This window comes from Vulpes lagopus, chromosome 8 (assembly GCF_018345385.1).
Source record: "Vulpes lagopus strain Blue_001 chromosome 8, ASM1834538v1, whole genome shotgun sequence".
Lineage (NCBI taxonomy): Eukaryota > Metazoa > Chordata > Mammalia > Carnivora > Canidae > Vulpes > Vulpes lagopus.
In genome coordinates this window covers 43,772,397-43,794,770 of record NC_054831.1, presented here as the reverse complement: position 1 = coordinate 43,794,770, position 22,374 = coordinate 43,772,397, and the positions used below count along the sequence as shown (strand labels likewise).

At 33.1% G+C, this 22,374-nt stretch overlaps 1 protein-coding gene across 4 annotated transcripts in view; it reads right to left on the bottom strand.

Annotated features, from left to right (window-relative positions):
- Positions 1–22,374, bottom strand: part of PDS5B (PDS5 cohesin associated factor B) — a 185,950-nt gene that overhangs the window by 71,425 nt on the left and 92,151 nt on the right. For all 4 annotated transcript variants that reach the window (XM_041766309.1, XM_041766312.1, XM_041766311.1 and 1 more), the window contains exons 11-16: positions 16,331–16,476; positions 14,006–14,157; positions 12,754–12,867; positions 5,490–5,571; positions 2,603–2,651; positions 251–390 (exon numbers count right to left, since the gene is read on the bottom strand). In XM_041766309.1, the coding sequence (XP_041622243.1) occupies positions 251–390; positions 2,603–2,651; positions 5,490–5,571; positions 12,754–12,867; positions 14,006–14,157; positions 16,331–16,476 (683 nt within the window). The remainder of the gene's footprint in view (positions 1–250; positions 391–2,602; positions 2,652–5,489; positions 5,572–12,753; positions 12,868–14,005; positions 14,158–16,330; positions 16,477–22,374) is intronic.

The window sequence follows — 22,374 nt, the reverse complement described above, 5'->3', positions numbered from 1 at the left end:
ATATTAGCTCTTTTTGGTTTTTTAAGTAAAGAGAATGAGTACAAGTAGGGAGGGGGGTGGTAGGGAGGGACAGAAGGAGAGGGGGAGAGAGAATCTTAAGCAGGCTCCACACGTCGCATGAAGCCCAACAAGGGGCTCAATCTCACAACCCTGAGATCATGATATGTGTCAAAAAGCAAGAGTCAGACACATAACCAAATGAGCCACCCAGGTGCCCCAAACATGAGCTCTTTTAAATGTCTGTCCTTACCACACAACCTTCAGCCTGTTTGCAGGAACATGTTGGACTAACAAGTACTTCTAACTGTTTTCTTATTTTCTCATCATCTTCTAACACCTGTGTGAACTTCTTCATGAAATCTTGAGCCTTACCAGGATCTGGCAAATTTCCTTAAGTAAATTAAAATTCAATTAAAATACCACTTTAGACAATTTCCAAAATAATAAAAGATCAGCATTTTTCATTCTTTTTATTACTTTACCAATCCTAATTTACAAATTCAGTTTAATTAGAAATTGTAAAGCAACTTCAATAGTCAATTTTCACATAATTCTGCCTTCTAGAAATATGAAATAAGAGCACTGTGAAGGAACATCTTTGTAGGAAAAGACTGAACTATTTCTAAATAACCCCTTATAATATTTAAGGGCACTTAATGTCAAACTGAATAATACCAGTTTATTGCCATCTGCTTGAGCTTATTGTGTACATTGTTCTCTTGTAATTCACAAGAGATCAGTAAGTTTTACCTTTAAGAAATTATTTTCCTGTACTGCATTAAATTGTTAAAACTATCCAAAGATAATTCATATACAGATGCTATCAGTCAATAACATATGATAAGCAACATGCTTCAGGTGTTACTATTGGATGTGTCATTATTGCATGAGAAAAGAGGAGTCCTCAAAGAACCAAGATGATTTTTATACCCCTCTCCTAATATATCCATGTATCAAAACACTTCTGAAAGCTAGTAATATGTTGATCTATTTTTTTTTGACTACTCACAACTATTATAGAGGACCAGACTAGGATACTTCTAATAACAGAAATTATAAATCTATAGACTATAATAAAAGTTATAGAAATTCAACTAAATCTTAAAATACGAGTGCACTAAGTGCAGTCTTCAAGTTCAAATATAACTTTGAAATTCCACTTTAAGTCCTGGCCAAATCATTGAGGATAATAAGAACAAATTGTCCTTATTATAAATACTTGACTGCATCTTTTCATGTGTCTATGATATAAAAAAGTCTACTGTACTGTCTTCAAATAATTTTGGAAGATGTCACTTTATAGTCCCTCCATAATGTATAGACATCATACCAATAAGGTCTACCATTCAAGAAACAAACAGATTGGGGGTTGGGGGATGAAATGGCAGAAGACAGGAGAGGGAAAAGGGAGGGAGGACGCAAACAAACAAACAAAAGTTTAATTCAGCATTCTACAAACATTCTTGAACATGAAATCCTTTTTTCTTTTTTTTTTTTTTTTTTTTTTTTTTGAAATCCTTTTTTCTAACAACATTATTAACACCTACAGGATACCAGCATCCTCAGAACAGAATTTCGGAAAACAGGGGTAAAAAAAGTAGAAAATATGTGAGATGATCTCCTTTAAGAGACAGTATCCACAGCTAAATAACAAGGAGACAGTTATTAAACAACAGCAGAAAATCACTTGCTTGAAGTCATCTGAAGAAACTGAAAACTAATTTATGTTTAATTGCCCAAGACTAAAAGGTATTTTGGTCTTAAAGCCTTATTCATGCCAAACTCCTATCACTTAGTCTAAAACTCAGTTAATTAGCTTACTGTTCTCTTCAGTAGCTAAGCATTACTTCCAACCACACCTTGGAATATTTGTTAACATCTCAGATCCATCTAAAACAGATCTCTTCACTATTCCCAAACGGAAGTCAGCGGAAGTGCTTCTCCAGGTGTTCCTGATATTCCCCCCTTTGTCCACATGCTATGCTATACACAGTAATCTCTGGACAGGAGGAAAAGCAAATGCCCTACAAAAACAGCTACTTTTGCCCAATCTCTGTGCTGAACAGAGAGATGTGCTACATAATCCTTTTGTATTTACTGCTGAATGTAATTAAATAACATTTCATTTGAAATCACTGAAAGCAAAAAAGCAAATTGGTATTTTTTTTTTCCAAAGAAGCTCTTTTGTAATTATTAAGTATACACTTTACTCTAAATTTTGGCTCAGAAAGAAATTAGCTTCAAATAGATTCATTAGAGCAAGCAACACCAAAGTACAGATTCAGTTTTCACAGTAAGCTTATGCAATAATTCGAATGAATTCCCACAAGTAAATTTATACAATATATCCTTTCTCTAGTTCTTGCTCATCCAGCACAAAAAAGAAAAAGAAAAATTGTGGGTAGCAAAGTAAATGAAAATCAGAAAAAAAAAAAAAAAGCTGAGTTGTCTATTGAAAAAATAAAATCAATCAAAAACACTTTTACTCTTTTCCTTTATTATCAAAGCCTAAAATGAAACTCCATGAAACACATTTAAGTTATCGAAAAGAAATATTTCAATTAAACTTTAAATTTTAAATGTAATATTTGAAATGACTTACTTGTAATAACCATCACTTTTGAAAATATGGCCTTGACACTGGCATCTGTCTGTAAATCACACACACACAAAAATGCAAAATTAAAATTTCTTAACAATAATCTTCATTATACCCTTCAGAAAATTAAATAAGCATAACCTACTAATGCCCCAGGCCTGCACCCTGACCACAACTGTCAGCTCCGCAAAGTGAATGAAAGGTGAATGCTCCACTGCTGTCATCTCTTCCCCCTCACCGTTTTGTCATCCTCGAAACAAAAAAGGAGAATGCTATACCAACTTTCTGAAATAGGGAGATATTTTGTTTCCTCCAGCAATGAAAGAACAGGGCAACCAAGTTTTAAAAAGGGACAAAATAACCTGGTTTCCAAGTTTTAAGCTTACCTCAAACAAAAAGTTGGCAAGTATATAATTCTTATTTAAGGTGTACCTAAAATTTTTAAGCCTGAGGATTATAAGGCATAGTCATGAAGCTAATGGGCTTTCCTGGATAAAGAAAATTTAAAAAGATGCAGCTGACAGGTACAAAAGAGTTTTCCAAGAGTGCTACTTACTTGCTGTATCAACACAGTATTTCAGGGAATGAATGTGTTCACTACATTGTACCCCATGTAATAGTCTGTAAAGTCACAGGTATAAAAGATGTTCCTAAGAGTGCCACTTAGTCAAAGCATCAAGTTAGTGTTATTTCTTTAAAAAAGATGTCAAAGAGCAACTCTGTATAATATATTTAACTAGAAAAACACTGGAGTGAAGGCAACAAATAAACCATCCCTATTCAGGAGTCTGCTAAGACTAAGTGAGAGACAAAAAAAAAAAAGAGTTAATTCCCAAATATTTGGAATTCAAAGAATTTGAACAGATCTGTCTAGAATCATATAATATTTCTGATTAAGAATCTGTTTATAAGACTTTTGTTTAATTCGAAGGGTAAAAGGTACTGCTGGGCTGTCAAGAAGCTGCTCCTCATGAAAAAGAAACAGTATCAACAAAAGTACAATACTGGAAATTATGTCACTTTCAGTGACACCAAGCAAACGAATTTAGTTAAAGTAGAAGGGCTACAATGCGGAACTAATTAAGAATAAAAACTAGCCTTATCAGACTGAATGACGAAAAAGGCAAAAAAAACATATCTTGATTGGTAAGTATCTAAGAGTTTTCCTGGTAAAATGGTTAAGAAACATGAATACCCAAAAGTTAAACAAAGCTTTGCATTTTTTCTACCTTTAACTCTATAATGTCTACTGTAATTCTTGGTATAAAGTGAATATTGATTAATAATAGACTATTAATTCTCCTCTCACTAAAACTCCACTTTAGGGTACCATCTTCTTCCATTTGGTTTCTTCAACCAAAATCACATCAATAAGAATTCAACCTCAAGTCACATTAATGAGAATTCCCTCTTAACTTGGCTAACTCAGTAATTATCTTAAGATATTTTAAAGGAAAATCCACAAAGTAGAAAACATTAAAACATTTTAGCTGAATTGAGACCGTATTTTGTTTTTTCACATGAGAATGAAGTCATTAGACCCTCTCAAGTTATTACCAACAGGCAACAGAAGTTCCCACTAAATAAATTTTAAAGGGACAGTGAGAGTCAAAATCCAACATTCTTTTTTCTTAGTCTCACGCATCATTCTGTTCAACATATGATCTGCATACTTAACATATTACTTAGCTATTATGAGACTTCCAATAATTTTATATACATGCATATAAAAACACCTCATATTTTTAATTAACACCTTTGCACCTTTGACCAAAAGGAAATAAATTAATACATCTCTAGACAGCAAACAGGAACACTTTATCCAGAGCTTATTAACTGAAACACACTTATTGAATTAAAACACTGACTGAAATATATATTTACTGGCTAAAGCACACTAACTTAAATGGGGTTTTCCAATTTTGCTCCTTGGCAGAGAAAATATTAAAACAACAAAATCACCAAAATTAGTTTTAAGCCATTATAAGAAAAAAACCTATTCTAGCAGATTCAATATACTCAATAATCACAAGTTAAATGATCATGCTCAATAAACAAAGAGGTTACTGTTAGCTTCCCTTTACATGAAACAATTCCTCTCTATTGATCTCTGTTCTATGAAGATGCAGTGTATGTTTTGTTTTGTGGGGTTTTTTCTTGGGGGGGGTCCCACTAAGGATTGAAAAGAAATAAAAAAGTGTATTATTATTTTTTTGTGTTATATATTTCCTTGGATGCAATTTAAAATGACCACACATACTGCTTTTTTTGGTGAATTTTAACTTTTACAGGCCTATATACAACATTTCAAACAACATTCCAGGGGGAAAAACACCTAGAATCATTGATATGATTATGATACATATGATCTACCAACTGGATGAATACCACCATTAACTTGTAATAATGAAAATCAAGTGGTACATTAAAATTACAGTCATATTAATTATAAGTAAAAATATAAAGATGCTTAATTAAAATTACATGATATTAAATTTTCCTAAAACCACAAGACTATACATAGATGATGTGGCAAGATGGAGTGCAATTTACTCTATTTTCTGTGCTTTCATTGATACTGAGTTATTATTTGGGTTTTTTTAAAGCTACAAGACAACTTTAATTCTGAGTACAAAGAAGTATATTCTCTTTCCTATTGGGTATTATCTTTTACTGATATAGTGAAGTTATTAAACTTTGTATTTTTCTATGCAGTACGTTTCTTAAAATTTTCCTTGTTCTAAATTAGAGACCATAGCTTCTCACGTAGAACAATTCCACACAGAAATAGTTGTTCAACTACACTGTAGCAATGGTAAAAAGTAACTAAAATGTATACGTTTTTACAAAACTTACCATCAAAGGAAAACTTCCATTAAATTTAACTTACTTTGGGTTGCTTAATTAAGTCAAGCAAATCCTTCACTTGATGTCGGAGCAGATTTTGACATTTCCACATTTCATTCAATGCTCTGCCAAACACAAACATATAAATTCAAATAACAAAACAGAATACAAATCCTTCCAGAATATTCCACCTATATTGTTTTTTAAATTCAAATTAACAAAGGAGAGGACAGAGATGAGGTAAAACTTCACAGAAGGCAGCAACTGATGATGTATGGAGAGAAAGGGAAGAGACAAATATAAGAGGTATGCACGTGTGAAAGGATATCTGTATCAAAAAAAAAGTTGTTTTGTGTTTTGTATAAAAATAGGGAAGAATTATCATTAACTGCAACATGTGTATAAGCTAGGGGATAGGAATTACCTACAGAGATTGTAAACTTGAGAAATAAAGGAATATTTGATGGGGTAAGGACCTACAGTAGACAGGATGAAAAGGAATCAAAGCCACAAACAGAAGAGTTAGTGCTCAGAGAATAGAGGATACTTTTTCCTAAAACAAATATTTATAATGTAATTTTATATATTACATGTTTATGTATGTTATATAAAAGGCATATTTATATACTTACAGATAAATATATAGTCATTATAAGATTAAAATATGTATAAATCAAACTAATGTAAGTTAAATATAACAATCTCTCACTTGTTTTATTTAATCTTCAAATTCTTGCTATTTAAAGGTAGAATTTGTGTTTAGATTTTTTTTTTTTTTTTTTTTTTTTTTTTAAAGATTTCATGACCCTGGGACGCCTGGGTGGCTCAGCAGTTGGGCAGCTGCCTTCAGCTCAGGTCATGATCCCGGAATCTGGGATGGAGTCCTGCATCAGGCTCCTGTAAAGAACCTGCTTCTTCCTTTGCCTATGTCTCTGCCTCTCTCTCTCTGTGTTTCTCATGAATAAATAAATAAATCTTAAAAAAAAAAAATTCATGACCCTGATATCATGACCTGAGTCAAAACCAAGAGTAGAAAGCCCAACCAACTGAGCCATCCAGGTGCCCCTAATGTGTTTAGATTTTTAAGGACTCACTGAGGTCTACAGTCTGAAGTATAGATATCACATAGTTAACTAAATAACACATATTATATAAATTATATATATTATACAAATTAAAACATTACATGTAATATTTAACTATAACATATTCTATATGTTCCATATATTATATATAAACATATATATACAATCTAAGTTAGACATTTACATGCTATATATATTGGGTTATACAAATATGTGTATTTACATATTATATATAAGTGATTATCTTTATATGGCAGAATTTTTGATGTCCTCTTAATACTCTTAAATACTTTTTGTTTTCTTTTTTTTTTTTTTTTTTTTTTTTTTAATTTTTTTATTTATTTATGATAGTCACAGAGAGAGAGAGAGAGGCAGAGACACAGGCGGAGGGAGAAGCAGGCTCCATGCACCGGGAGCCTGATGTGGGATTTGATCCCGGGTCTCCAGGATCGCGCCCTGGGCCAAAGGCAGGCGCCAAACCGCTGCGCCACCCAGGGATCCCCTACTTTTTGTTTTCTAACAGAAATTTAAATCTAAAAAGATTATATACATACTCAAGAAAAAATACATAAATCATGAGAACAGTTAATGTTACTGAAATATTAAGTTACAGAATTCAAAATCATACATATTTTAGTATTTCAGAAGGAAATTTTGCAAACCCAAATACTTTTCATTATTGTTTTCACTTACCTACACTTTGAACCTCCACACATATGAAGCATTGCCATAAAACAATAATAGAGTACACAAAAGCATATAAAACCACCTTCTTTTGATAGAGAATTCATTGTTAAAATTTTTCATTTTCCTCCTTAATACTGTATTTTAAGAATACCTCTGGATATTTTTATGGAAATAAAATAGTTTAAATTTGGACACTTAAATTCCCTTACAGTGGTCATCTCAAAATGGTACTAGCAAAGCAAAAGCATTTGATCTTAGAAGTTAAATTTAAAAATAATTATACTGTTTTCAAGTTATTAAATTTCCATTAAAAATTTAATTGGTACACTTTAAGAATGTAGACATTAAAAGAAAAATGATCAGAATACTGATCATTTTCCTGAGAGAGGACTGTAAAAATCTAATAGCTAAGTAAGAGTTATGTAATTAAAATAATTTTCAAAGAAACAGAGTAAGTAGTCATCTGTGAAATTACTCCTGAACTCCAAAGTCAATGAATTGTCTCTTGCTTCCTAACACTTCATCATTAATTACAACTCTGACAGACCTGGATTTTGAAACTTGCCTTCACTTAAAGCAGAAATTATTATACTTCTAACAGCTATTTATTAGTTTAAAGATGAAATCTCAAGCAATTCTAAAGCTCATTATAAACTCTTATGGCTATAGTATAAGTCAAAAAGTGACCAACACTAAGATTTTGTATTATATTTTTAGGGAAACCATCTCCAAGTCCTTTAATAAAATTATCTTAAGCATCAAAGACAATTTGTCCTTGTGTTTGTCTTCCTAAATAGTCCTTTAAAAAGAAAAAAAAAATAGTAGAAATAATATCACCACAACAGGAAGACAAATACAATTTGGAATGAGCCGAAACTCCAGCTCTCTGTCACTAAAATAAATGTAAAAATTTGGTGAGAGCACAGATACTCTTACAGTTGCTATCTGTCTACTCTTCTCACTAATTCAAAGAAAAAAAGTTACCCTTGGGTAGCATCAGAAACCCATACAAAAGTTGAAAAGAACCTCTCCTCTAACATTCCACTCTCAGCTGGCAAACTACCCACCTGACTCAGCAGTACAAAAACGGTCTAGATGAGTCTGCCTGATGAAGGACATTATAACCAGAACACATGAAACTACCACTAACTCTTGTCACTCACTAACAGTTGTTTTAGGCAACTTGGTGGAGGTGTCAACACATACCAGTTTCGGAGAGTACTCAAACCTGCCTATGTTCTCCTTTTCATTAATCAAGGTATTTAGTGGGGCACCTAGGTGGCTCAGTCCATTAAGCTCAGTCCATTAAACTCTTGGTTTAGGTTTGGTCATGATCTCAGGGTTGTGGGATCAAGCCCTATGCGTAGGCCTCCCCAATCTGCAGGGAGTCTGCTTGAAAATTCTCTCTTGTGCATGCATGTGTGCATTTTCCTCTCTTTCAAATAAATCTAAAAAAAGATATTTAGTTAACTGAGGGGCTTATAAAACTGTTAACACATCAAAAATTTTAAATAAAGGAAGTATTCCCCCAAAAAACATGGCCACAGAATAAGATCTTTATAAAGAAAGAAAGGAGGAAAGAAAGAAAAGAAAAGAAAAGAAAAGAAAAGAAAAGAAAAGAAAAGAAAAGAAAAGAAAAGAAAAAAGAAAGAAAGATCTTATCAAACAAGTTCTCAAAATGAACCTGCCTGCCAAGCAGCCATTTTTAAGTGTCTTTCAAACTAATTCGAGATTACAAATTCAAACAGCTTCTGGACTAGAATGGTAATGTAAATAAAGAAAGTAGGCCAGATGTTACAATACAGAGTGGTGAGGACTGTGATAATATTAGAAACATTATGGAAAACATCAAGCTTACTACTATTCACAAAAATGAAAAAAAAGAGACAAAATTTAAGACCCAAAAGATTCACAAAAAGTAAGATGTCTGATAATGTTTTATAAAAACACGGAAAACTGCAAACCACTGGTGGGAAAACAAATGAACATAATCATATTGGAAAATATTTTGATACTAGTTTATAATGCCGACAATGTACACACTCAGCAATTCTACTCCTAGCTATGTATCAGTGATTCCAAACCTTGATTGCCCATTAGAATCTATAGAAACTTTTCTAAAAACCCCATGCCAAAGCAACACTTCAGACAAATTAAATGAGAATCCGTGAAGGTGAGATTCAGGTTGTCAGTATTGTTTAAACGTAAGTAATTATACAGCCAAATTTGTGAACCATTCATAATCATACCTTAGAGAGACCATTGCATGTGTACTCTAAATTGAAAACTGCTCATAATGGCACTACTTTTGTATTAAAAAAAAAGGGGGGGGGATACCAATTCTTTCCACTGACTCCAATTTCCAATGACAACATAACAGGATATAATTGTGACATAATGTATTTCTATACCATAGTGAAAATGAATGACCAACAAGCTACGTATGTTATGGATGAATCTGAGGAACATAACAAAACGGGGCGGGGGAGGAGGCCACAAAAGACTATACCCACAATTACTCCACTCTCATAAAGCTCAAAAATAAGCAAAAATAAATATTATTGAGGGATAATACCTAAGATAAAATCATTTTTTACAGAATTTATTTATTTGAAAGAAAAAACAGAGCAGGGGGAGGGGCAAAGGGAGAAAGGTACACAGACTCCACACTGAGCTCAGAGCTCAACACAGGGCTCGATCCCAGGACCCGGAGATCCCAGGACCCTAAGCTGAAATCAGGAGTCAACCACTTATCTTACTGAGCCACCATGATAAAACTATTTTTTAAAAGGAAATGAAAAATACATAATTAAGGATAATAGTTTCCTCTGTGTGGAGGACAGGAGGATGAAAAGGACAAGAGTTCACAAGATGGGTGTAGATTCACAAATATATTTATTTATTTACTATACTTTGAAACTCATGTGATTTCTTTGTATGCATTAAATATTTCATAACAATAAATGTAAAGACTTTTGGAGAAATAATTCACAAATGTAAATTTAAAGTATTAAAGTAATAAACTGTTAAGTATTAGATTTACAGTTGGCTAGTCAATTCCAAAATATTGATTAAAATTTTAAAAATCGCTTAAAATATTAAAATATTTTAAGTGTTTTAACTTAAAACAGTTAAAAATCTATTGACTCACCAACCATTTTTGCAAAATCAACTGGTCCACAGATTGGAATTTACTTTAGACTTTTCTATGTCATTTTTCAGTGTATTTCTTGCAATTAGCATTTTTACTTTTTAATTCAATCAAACATACTTGTTATTTAACTGATGAATCATATGTTATAGTTTTGTTTAAAGACTTATTTGAGAGAGAGAGAGATAGGAAAAGAGAGCATACGATCAAGTGAGAGTCGAAAGAAGGGGTGGGCAGTCGTAGGGATCCATCTCACAGCCCTGAGATCATGACTGAGCCACCAAGGCGGCCCTGAAATATATAGCTTTATATCTGCTATTTAGTATTTTCCATTTACAATTATTTTTTAATTTTCTTTTCCATTTCTCATATTAAAGCTTTCATTAATTCTTTTTTGTTCCTATGGGTTTGGAAGTTATACATCCCAATTCTATTCTCTTAGAGCAACTCAAAATTTTAATTTGCATACTTAATTTACAGCCTAATTAATCAATCACGCTTCTCTTTATGATAGAAGAGGGTCACTCACTCTTCTATGATAAAAGAACCACAGAACATTATAGCTACCATCTTACATGCTGTTATCTGATAGGGTCTACCTAGTATTCAAAATTTTTCACAAAGGCACAGCACCAATCAATCAGAACTACTGGCAGAAGAAAAAGGGCCAGAAGGTCATTTCACTGTGCCCAGGGACAGGGGAGAGTGGGTTGGTGTAAGGAATCAAGGACTCTCAAGAGAACATACATACGGTTCCAGGAAGTAAGTGCTGGCTAAGTATCAGCCTAGATGCTAACCTACTTTTTAATCTATACCTCCTTTCCTTGTAAAGAAAATTTTGTTATTGATTTATTGTACTGATTATTTAAAGCTACAAAAGTCTTTGAAAATTTTGTCACTTTTTGCATTGTATTCCTTCCTTCTGGATTTAACTTCCTTTTTGCCAAAAGAAATTATTATTCTTTAGTAATTTCAAGTAGGATATATGAGTGAACTCTCCTTTTTTGCTTGAGAGTATCTTCTATTTTATTCATGAATGACGGATGAGCCGAGGCTAGATATGATTTCACATAAGCTGTTTCAAATACGACATCTATCTCATTCATTCTAAGAAGCCATCAACTGCACTAAGATGAGGATATATTCTAATTCTAGAGGTGTTAGTATATGACAATCTTATGTTTTAAAATCAACTAAATATGGTAGCAACATATTTTACTGTATGCAGAAGAAAAAGAATGAATTTTGGAACCAGGCAGAAAAGAATTCAAATCCTGACTTTGTCTCTTACTAACTTGTGTGATTTTGTGCAAATTAACTGACCTCTGGGATTCAGTTTCTCGTGTGAAAAACAAGAAAAATATCACTTACACGAAGGGTTGGCAAGCTTTACTATAAAAGGCCAGATAATAAATATTTTAAGCTTTGTGGACCATATAATACAGTCTCTGTTGAAACTATTCAATTCTGCTGTTAAAGCACAAAAGCAGCCATTGATAATACATACTCTTCTGCCTGAAATACAGCAGGTAATAAGGAATTTACATTTCTCCTTCTACAACCTTTACTTCAATGTTTCTATGAAAGATATAAATAGCACATATAATTATTTCCATGGAGGGAGGAAAGTCAAAAGTCCCATTAAGCAGATGTAGGAATGAAAATTATATACAGCTCCATAGACTTCCAATTTCTGAACATTTAATCCCCAACACTTGTAACTACATTTACTGGAATGCAAAGATTCTACATTTTCTAATACCTAGAGGAAATCAATCTCTAGGCCTCAATTTCCTAACCCTCAGTATGATTCAATTAGCAATGTCTCTCCCATGTCCAAATTCCAATTCCTTAAGATACAGGCACTCACAGGTATTTTCTGAATTAAAAATGGTCATACAAATATATCTGTGCTTACCCGAATGCCAAACTGTAACACTATGTTGATGCTATGTAGCATAAAAATATGTACCCTACTGCCCTACAGCAAATTTCAAATCGGTATCAGGTCAAAATAAGGTGGTAGGATTTTCTCAATATGTACCTTCTTAACACCTTAAGGAAAAGACAATCAAAAGGGTACATCAATACTTCTTGAAACAGTAATATGAATGTCCAGGGGAAAAAAAATCAAATCCTGAAAGACTCCATGTCAAGCAGTTATATTTTTTAATTGCTTAAAAAAAAATCCCTGTTAATCTCTGAATCCTTGGTAATCTACCTTCTGAAAAAACAGCCAAGTATTTTATTGTATCTGACCATTTAAACAAAGTTTACATTATGTAAATTGTTAACATTTAAAAATATAGTTGTGTTTTATTCCCCCCATAAAATCCAGTACACTGAAAAAGATGAAAGAACAAAACTGGACATTTGAAACATACTTTACAGCATTTAAATCCAGTGTGGCATACAAGTAATATAAGCACTTCATCCGTTCTGTAGTTTCCAAATTGTGAGGAACCATATATTGGGCAAAGATCCGTTCAACAAGCAATCTACAAAAACAGAGAAGGTACTGTAATTATTTTTTTAATGTATTAAATTTGTATAAAAAATTCCAAAACACACAAAAAATACATATAAAAAGAAGTTTCTGCTTTCTGAGTGGAGATGAGATTTCCAAATCAATAATTTCCTTCTGTAAGAAGGGGGGCTGGAAAAAGATTTAATTGGATGCACTGGCAACAGTCTTATATCCAGCTAAGATAATTACCTCTGCATGACCTTGAGTGTATATGAGGAACTCAATTTCCTTATCTGAATAACAAAGTGTTAAAAAAACTACACCAGGTCCTTCCAAGTGACAAATTCACATCTGACATTTTTAAGATTCTTCTGGGTTTTTGTATAAGCATCATGAAAAAAGACTTGGTTAGTCATAATAATAATGCAAATCTCCATGCAATGATGCTGTACACTCAAAAAGTCTAAAAATGTCAATTTTATAAAGATAGTAACTATGAACTTTCTTAGATAATGTTAACCTAAGACATTCAGTTTCTAGTTTCTCTAACTCTTAAAATTGTAAGATTCTTAATTTTCTCATTCTGATATATAATAGGCAAGATCATTTGGATCTAACAATTTAAAACAAATTCAATCAAGTGAAATCAATTCAGACTGCAAGCAGGATTCACAGATCTATTAACTACTAAATGGTTAGGATCCATACAAGATCTAACCTTATACTGCAATAGAAAAACACAAAGACTATATTCAGATAGTGTATTTCAAATAAAATTATAAACTGGCTTTTTATCCTTTAGAAGAAACTATTTAAAATGTCTATAATTCAAGGGATATATTTTCATTTATTTGAAAATATTTTATTTGAAAAATAATCTCTGAAATAAAATTTAAATTTTTATACACATTTCTACTTTTAAGTACTGCTGTCTAAAAATAGTATACAAAAAGGAACATAAAAGCTGTTATCCCTCCCTAAAGTTATACATACATTACTGCTTCATTTATGGCTTTGGTGGGAAGAAAACTAGTCACTACCTTTGACTTGCAGTAAAAACTGAGAGCCCTTAAAGTAACAAAGAAAATAGTTTGCCTAAAACAACAGATCAACAATAGTTAAATACACCAAAAGCACCATATATTTTACATATGGTGTCCTCTACTTACCGATCATCAATACTATTTTGGTAGTATATATGTAGCAATTTGTCTTTGATCCATGAAATCTGTTTTGCAGCATCTTTTCCAGCTGCTGATTGTAAAGCATACTTCTTATAAATTTGGGCAAGTCCCATCATGGCTTCCTTACGAACTCTCCACTTAAAGTAAAAACAAATGTGCTTTCTTATAATTTAAAAATGCTCACATTATATTTCAGGAAAGTCTATTTTCTTGTTTTTAAGTTACTTTACACAATATACATCAATCCTCAGTTATAGGATATCAATTTATAATGACTATGAAAAAAACACAACTATGACTTTAATAGATCTACTATGTAAGGTACAGAGACAGCAACATGAATACAGAACTTTAATGTTTTAATATCTTACACCCTTCACCTTCCCCTAAAAAACAAAAGTTAATCAAAATCACATCAAGTCACTTAGAATTGGTGAGGGAAAGTATGCTACCAAATTTTAAAAGGCAAAGAATGAGTTAATTGTGACCTATCCCTTATATGCTTCTTCTAATTGATGGTGTATATTAAACATACTTCAATTAAAGATACATGACATTGGTTTTATCAAATGCTCAGTAAAGACACTCGGTTCATTTTGTGTATTTGAGAATCAAGCTCAAGTGGAAGAGAAATGTATTAAACTATTTTTTTAAATACCTATTTGCAGGTGCCTCAGAGCAGTGCGTCAGTCTCAATAAAACATCTATTTGCTATAGTATATCTAATACTGCTTAATTATCTTGGGATGGGTTTATTCTTTACTTTTACACAAAGAGCACCACAATCAGAAGGATGTTAGTAATGTTTAGAACTTCATGAAGGTGCACATATTTCTTTTTTTTTTTTTTCATTTGCAGTCTGTCTTTCATAGTGATATTCTTCCCTTGGTTTTTCTTTCAATTACTTACAGCAGATTAATAACAGTCCTTACCTCATCCATCCACTGACTGATACATACTGAAATAAAATACTTTAAAAAGCCTTACTCATAAGAATTCAATTTGTTTGCAGAAACTTTCTAATTCTCTATCTTATCTCTAATTCCCCAAACTGCTGCTTTAAGGAGAATTTAAAGATAGAGCATATTCTAATACTGCCAACAACATAAATATGTTCAATTATTTTTGATACACAATATTTATATGAATGAACCAAGCAGCCCTATGATGAATACATGATTATCAAAAATTATGTGAATTTTTGAAACCCCAATAATACACAGACACTAGGCTCAAATTCTAAGTGTAACAAAGAAAAAGACTACTTGAACACTTAGAAGGCTGTTATCCTACCACGAGGCCAATCTCCTCTTCCTTCTCTATGCCTTTTGGCCTTTTCATTAATACCCTATGAAATATTCAATAAGGACAAGTCTAAATTTATTAGTTAAAATAAGTTGTTCTGAATACTCAATAGATTTGGAGGGAAAACTATACAATTCCTGCCCAACTATTCTTCACCCACAACCAGCATTATCAAAGAGAGCATTAAATGAAGACAGCACAATCAACCTTATAAGCAACAATTAAAATGTCATAACGTATTTACCTAGTCAAAGCTATCCATAACTACCAACAGGCCTCTCACCTTCTTTGCTAATTAACCCTCAAATACATCAATGATTTTCATTCTTTAAAAAAATTACTCAAGCTTAGTAAGTCCAGTAAAACTCATATCACAAAGGAAAGGCGATGGGGATAAGGAGAGAGGGAACATTTACTTCTACACTTTACTAACTGTTTAATATACTTCAGGCAATATGAATACAAGAATAAGATAACACAATACCTTTCTTAAGAAGCCAATGATTACTGAGTGCAGCTAGTGAGTGCTCACTCAAGAAGAAAGGTTTAGGGTCACAGACGATAGCCTAAAAGCATGCTGCTCTGATAGGCTTAGCTTTTCCAAGTTGAAAACATGTTATTTTCTACTCCTCAGAAATTATAATACAACCAGCTAAAGGACTATCAACTGATACCCATGTGGGGAAAAAAAACAAAACAAAAAAACCCAACAACATAAGAATCTGTGTCGGAGGCCTTTACAAGTAACTTATTAGTGCCCAGGCAAAACATCTATCATTTAGAGCCATCTCATTTTTAAGAAGAGAATAAATAATCTGACTTTTAAATACTAACAAAATTTAATGTAACCAAAAAAATAAAACATTCTCATTAACATTATTTTAAATATTAAAATGGCACCCTAAAAAAGGGCTAATTACATCTTCATCTCAGTATTTTCAAATGAAATACTGTTAAGCTTCAAGTATTCAAAGTGAATGCCTACTAATTATTATTCCTACTTACCCGTTTGTCTAACGTTCTCTCTCTCACAAAATTAAGTAAGTGATCATTGACCAGAAGAATATCCTTTTTAGCAGCTGTAACTATAGACACAATAACATCATGTCTAATAGCTTCCTCAGGATCGTGTGACCTCACTTTAAGATACTCTGAAAGACAAAATTTTATTCAATTAAAATGGAACTTTAACAATTAAAATGTTTTAAAAGATTGCATAAGTCCTTTGAAAGTAAACCACAATAAAACAAACCTAAATAGAAGGTTCTTCAAGGTTTCAAGAAAATTAAGAGCAGAGGAGGAATAGAAATGAAGGTCAGTCCTTTAGTCAAATACAGTAGTTTAAATGCAACTGAGTAGTAAAACCCCTCCCTATTGGAGAGCCGAGTAATAGTTATTACGGAGTTCTTAACCTCATTCACTAAACCATATAAGTGAACTAAGTAGTATATGACTTTAACTAGGGAAACCGTGAGTAAAGTTTCTGAAAGAATAAAATAAATATATTAGCCACCAAGAAATAAGATTACAAGAAAGACCACAAAGCAAGTCCATGTAACTGAACTAAGAAAGGCCAAAGGGAACATAGAAGAAATTAAAGATTTAATAATTAGGAGTGGCTGGGGGAAGACTTTAAAGTAGAAAACATGACAGTTTAGATTTGGCACTGAGATAGTAGAAAGAAAATACTAATACTTTTCAGTAATGATCTATTAGGCTTAAGGAAGACGTAACACAATTAAACATAAACATAAATAAAATATTTTTCAGCTTTGTATTATAAGACCAATATGGTAAAATTTCATTGTTTTGATCTAGAGTAATAGGTATAGCCGTGTCTATACACACCAAAGAGTGCTTATGATTGTAAATGGATTTACCTTCCAATAAATTGACAGCTTTTTTTTTTTTAATTGACAGTTTAACGAAGCACCCATAAAACTACTGCCCAGGTATTAAGAATTTTCACTAAACTGCTGAGCATTCTCTCACAGGAACTATTTCCAAAAACGAGAAGGACAATGTACTGCCGAAAAAACCTGAAACGCTATTTTATCTAACTCAGTAAGGAAAGTTACTTTAAGTACTGATTTCAAATGGAATATGTTAAATATATCTGAGGTTCATTTCCCCACCAAGATAAACATAAGAGTTTTATCTTTCACTTTACTACTTGTTTCAAGTGCAAGAGATATTATTTTAGGTGCCACTAAGACAAAACCAATGTCAACATCAATGATTTTAAGATGCATCCCAATTTCCCTAAAACAAATCATTCATATTAAACAGGTATATACAAGAGCTATTAACTTACAGATCCTAACCGTGCAGAGGAAAACAAAGGAGAAAGAAGAAATTCTCGATAGTTAGCATGACAGAGCAGCTAATAATACTCTTCACAATATGGCTGTGTGCTTTAAAATGTGGCTGAAGGCACAAGGATGAATCTCACAAACTTTTCTCTGTCAAGAAAAGTAAGACAAAAGTGTGTGTCTAGCATATATTAATATCAGGTCACTCCTGAAACCCTAAGAAAATGTCTTTTAAAAGGGACAAGTATTGGGGATCCCTGGGTGGCTCAACAGTTTAGTGCCTGCCTTCAGCCCAGGGCATGATCCTGGAGTCCCGGGATCAAGTCCCACATCGGGCTCCCTGCATGGAGCCTGCTTTTCCCTCTGCCTGTGTTTCTGCCTCTCTCTGTATCTCTAATGAATAAATAAATAAAATCTTAAAAAAAAAAAAAATTACAAGGGACAAGTACAAGAGAAGAGATCATACAAAAGAGATTTCTCAACAGAATTGTGGCAGATGTATGACATTCCAAGATAGAATTTCCAATTTCCAAAGTAGAAGAGCCAGGAAAACATTTAGAAATTCAATTTCCAAGGTAGAAGAGCAATTCAAGGCACCAAGCAATGAGAAAGGCACAGATGAAGAATGCAGCTGGAAATATGAGGAATGGTTCAAAGTACATATAAAGTAATTAAACCCCTAGATTTTTCAGAGCTATCTTTTAGCTAACTACAAAAAATATGCAGTTTATAGCAATACAGGCCTACCTCAAGAAGCAAGAAAAATCTCAAGTAAACAACCTAACCTTAGAGAATTAGAAAAATCCCAAACCCAGCAAAAGGAAGGAAATAATAAAGATTGGAACAGAAATAAATGATATAGAAGCTAAAAAACAATAGAACAGATCAATGAAAACAAGAGTTGGTGGTGGTTCTTTGAAACAATCAACAAAATTAATAAACCTCTAGCCATTAAAAAAAAAGAAGAAGAAAAAAAAGAGAGAGGACCCAAATAAAATCATTAATGAAAGAGGAGAAATAACAACCAACGCCACAGAAATACAAACAATTATAACAGAATATTATGAAAACCATATGCCAACAATTTGGACAACTTAGAAGAAATGGATAAATTCCTGGAAACCTATAACCTACCAAAACTGAAGCATGAAGAAATAGAAAATTTGAACTGATCGATTAACAGCAATGAAATTGAATCAGTAATCAAAAAGCTCCCCAAAAAATAAAAGTCCAGGACCAGACAGCTTCATAGGCAAATTCTACCAAAGATTTAAAGAAGATGTAAAACCTATTCTTCTTAAACTATCCCAAAAAATAGAAGATGAAGGAAAGCTTCCAAATTCATTCTATGAGGCGAGTATTACCCTGATACCAACCAGATAAAGACATCACAAAAAAAGAATACTACAGGTCAGTATATCTCATGAGCATAGATGCAAAAATCCTGAACAAAGTACTAACTGAATCCAACAATATATTTAAAAAATCATACATCACAATGAAGTGTGAGTATTTCTGGTATAGAAAGAAGGGTGGTTCAATATTCACAAAACAACATGATAAATCAGATCAATAAAAGAAAGGGTAAAAATCACACCATCGGGGGTGCCTGGGGTCTCAGTTGGTTAAGTGTCTACCTTTGGCTCCTGTCATGATTCCAGGGTCCTGAGATTGAGCCCCACAGTTGGCTCCCTATTCAGAAGGAGTCTACTTCCCTCTCCCCCCACTCTCTCTAATTAATAAAAATCTTTAAAAATAATATCTCAACAGATGCAGAAAAATCATGTGACAAAGTACAAGATCCATTCATGATAAAAATCCTCTGCAAAGTAGGTCTAGAGGAACATACCTCAGATAAAGGCCTTATATGAAAAACCCACAGCCAACATTATACTGGTGATGAAAAACTGAGAGCTTTCCTCCCAAGATCAGGTACAAGACAAGGATATCCACTTCCACTGCTTTTATTCAAAATAGTATTAGAAGTCCTAGCCACAGCAATCAGACAATATACAAAAATAATAGGCATCCAAGTGGATAAGGAAGAAGCAAAACTTTCACTATCTGATGAAATGATACTACACATAGAAAACTCTAATGACTCCACCAAAAACCTACAGAACTGATAAATGTAGTCAGTAAAGTCATAGGAACAAAAATCAATGTATAGAAATCTGTTGCATTCCTATACACTAATAATAAAGCAGTAGAAAGTGAAATTAAGGAAACAATCCCATTTAAAACTGCACCAAAAGCAATAAAATATCTAAGAATAAACTTAAAAGAGGTAAAAGACCTATACTCTGAAAACTAAACACTGATGAATTCAAGAGGACACAAAGAAATGGAAAGACATTCCATGCTTGTGAGTTGGAAGAACAAATATTGTTAAGATGTTTATACCATCCAAAGCATCTACAGATTTTTTTTTAAAAGATTTATTTATTTATTTTTGAGAGAGAGAGAGAGAGAGAGAGAGGCAGAGACACAGGAGGAGGGAGAAGCAGGCTCCATGCCGGGAGCCCAACGTGGGACTCGATCCCGGGACTCCAGGATCGTGCCCTGGGTCAAAGGCAGGCGCTAAACCGCTGAGCCACCCAGGGATCCCCGCATCTACAGATTTAAAGCAATTCCTTTCAAAATACCAACAGCATTTTTCACAAAACTAAAACAAACAATCCTAAAATTTGTATGAGTCAGAAAAGACCTCAACTAGCCAAAGCTATCTTGAAAAAGAAAAACAAAAACAAACAAACAAAAAAAACAGGAGGTATTGCAATTCTGGACTTCAAGTTATATTACAAAATGGCAGTAATACCACCATTTGCTTCAAAGTGGATGGAACTGGAGAGTATTATGCTGAGTAAAGTACATCAGTCAGAGAAGGACAAACATTATATGGTCTCATTCATTTGGGGAATGCAAAAAATAGTGAAAGGGGTTATAGGGGAAAGGAGAGAAAATGAGTGGGAAATATCAGTGAGGGTGACAGAACATGAGACTCCTAACTCTGGGAAATGAACAAGGGGTGGTGGAAAGGGAGGTGGGCAGGGGTTTGGGGTGACTGGGTGATGGGCACTGGTGGGGCATTGACGAGATGAGCACCGGGTGTTATGCTATATGTTGGCAAATTGAACTCCAATAAAAAAATTTTTTTAAAAACCCACAAAACCAAAATGGCAGTAATTAAAACAGTATGGTTTGGCCTAAAAATAAACAGAGATCAATGGAACATAAAACTCAGAAATAAACCCACATTTACATGACTGATCTTTGACAAAGGAGAAATGAATATCCAATGGAAAAAAAGATAGTTTCTTCAACAAATCGAGTTAGAAAAACTGGACAGCTACATTGCAAAAGAAGGAAGCTAGACCACTTTCTTTCACCAAACACAAAAACTCAAAATGGATTAGACTTAAATGTGAGACCTGAAACCACATAAATCCCTGAAGAGAGTACAGTTAGTAATTTCTCTAACATTGGTCATGACAACATTTTTCTAGATATGTCTCAACGTAAGGGAAACAAAAGTAAAAATAAACTACTGAGATTACATCAAAATTAAAAGCTTCTCCACAGCAAAGAAAAGAACCAACAAAACTAAAAGACAACCTAGAAAAGGGAAGAAGATAATGGCAAATGACATATCTGATAAAGAGCTAGCACCCAAAATATATAAAGAACTGATAGAACTCTACACCAAAAACTCCTCAAATAATCAAATTAAATAATGGACAGGAGACATGAACAGACATTTCTCCAAAGAAGAGAAATGGATAGTCAAATGAACATGAAAAGATGCTCAACATCACACATCATCAGGGAAATGCAAGTCAAAAATTATAATGAGGTATCATCTCACACCTGTCAGAACGGCTAAAATCAACAACATAAGAAACCACAAGTGTTGACGAGGATATGGAGAAAGGGAAAACCTCTCGCACTGTTAGTGGGAATGCAAACTGGTGCGGCCACTCTGGAAAACATTACGGACTTTCCTTCAGGCCAGTAATTGCACTACTGGGTACTTTACCCAAAGAACAGAAAAACACCAATTCAAAGGGATACACGGACCTCTGTCTATTTCAATATTATTTACATACACTAGCCAAACTAAGGAAAAAGCCTAAGTGTCCATCAATAGATGGATATATATATATGATATATATGATTATTCAGCCACAAAAAAGAATGAAATCTTGTCATTTGAAACAACATGGATAAAGCCAGAGAATATAATGCTACGTGAAATCAGTCAGAAAGACAACCATATGATCTCACTCATGTGTGGAATTTAAGAAAACAAATGAGCAAAGGAAGAGAGAGAGAGAGAGAGAGAGAGAGAGAGAGAGAGAGAGAGAAAGACAAACCAAGACACAGACTCAAATACAGGGAACAAACTGATGGTTTACCAAAGGGAGGTGAGTGAGGGGGTGGGTGAAATAAGTGATGGGAATTAAAAAAAAATTAAAATGTGCCAAGAAGTTGAAAAGTAGGAGATCATACAACATAACAACATAAATGTTTCATAAAAAAAGAGAAACTAGATACTATCTTTTGGTAAACATTCAAACATTCCAAACAACGGTAAGGACTAAAAAAGTTATTGATGAAAGTATTCACATCTAAAATATATTCTAGATAGCTATAAAAAATCAAAACATCTATTTAGCTAACAGTAAATTTTGCATTAAAGTTCTTCTGACTATGGGAAAATTACTTAAGTTTTTAATA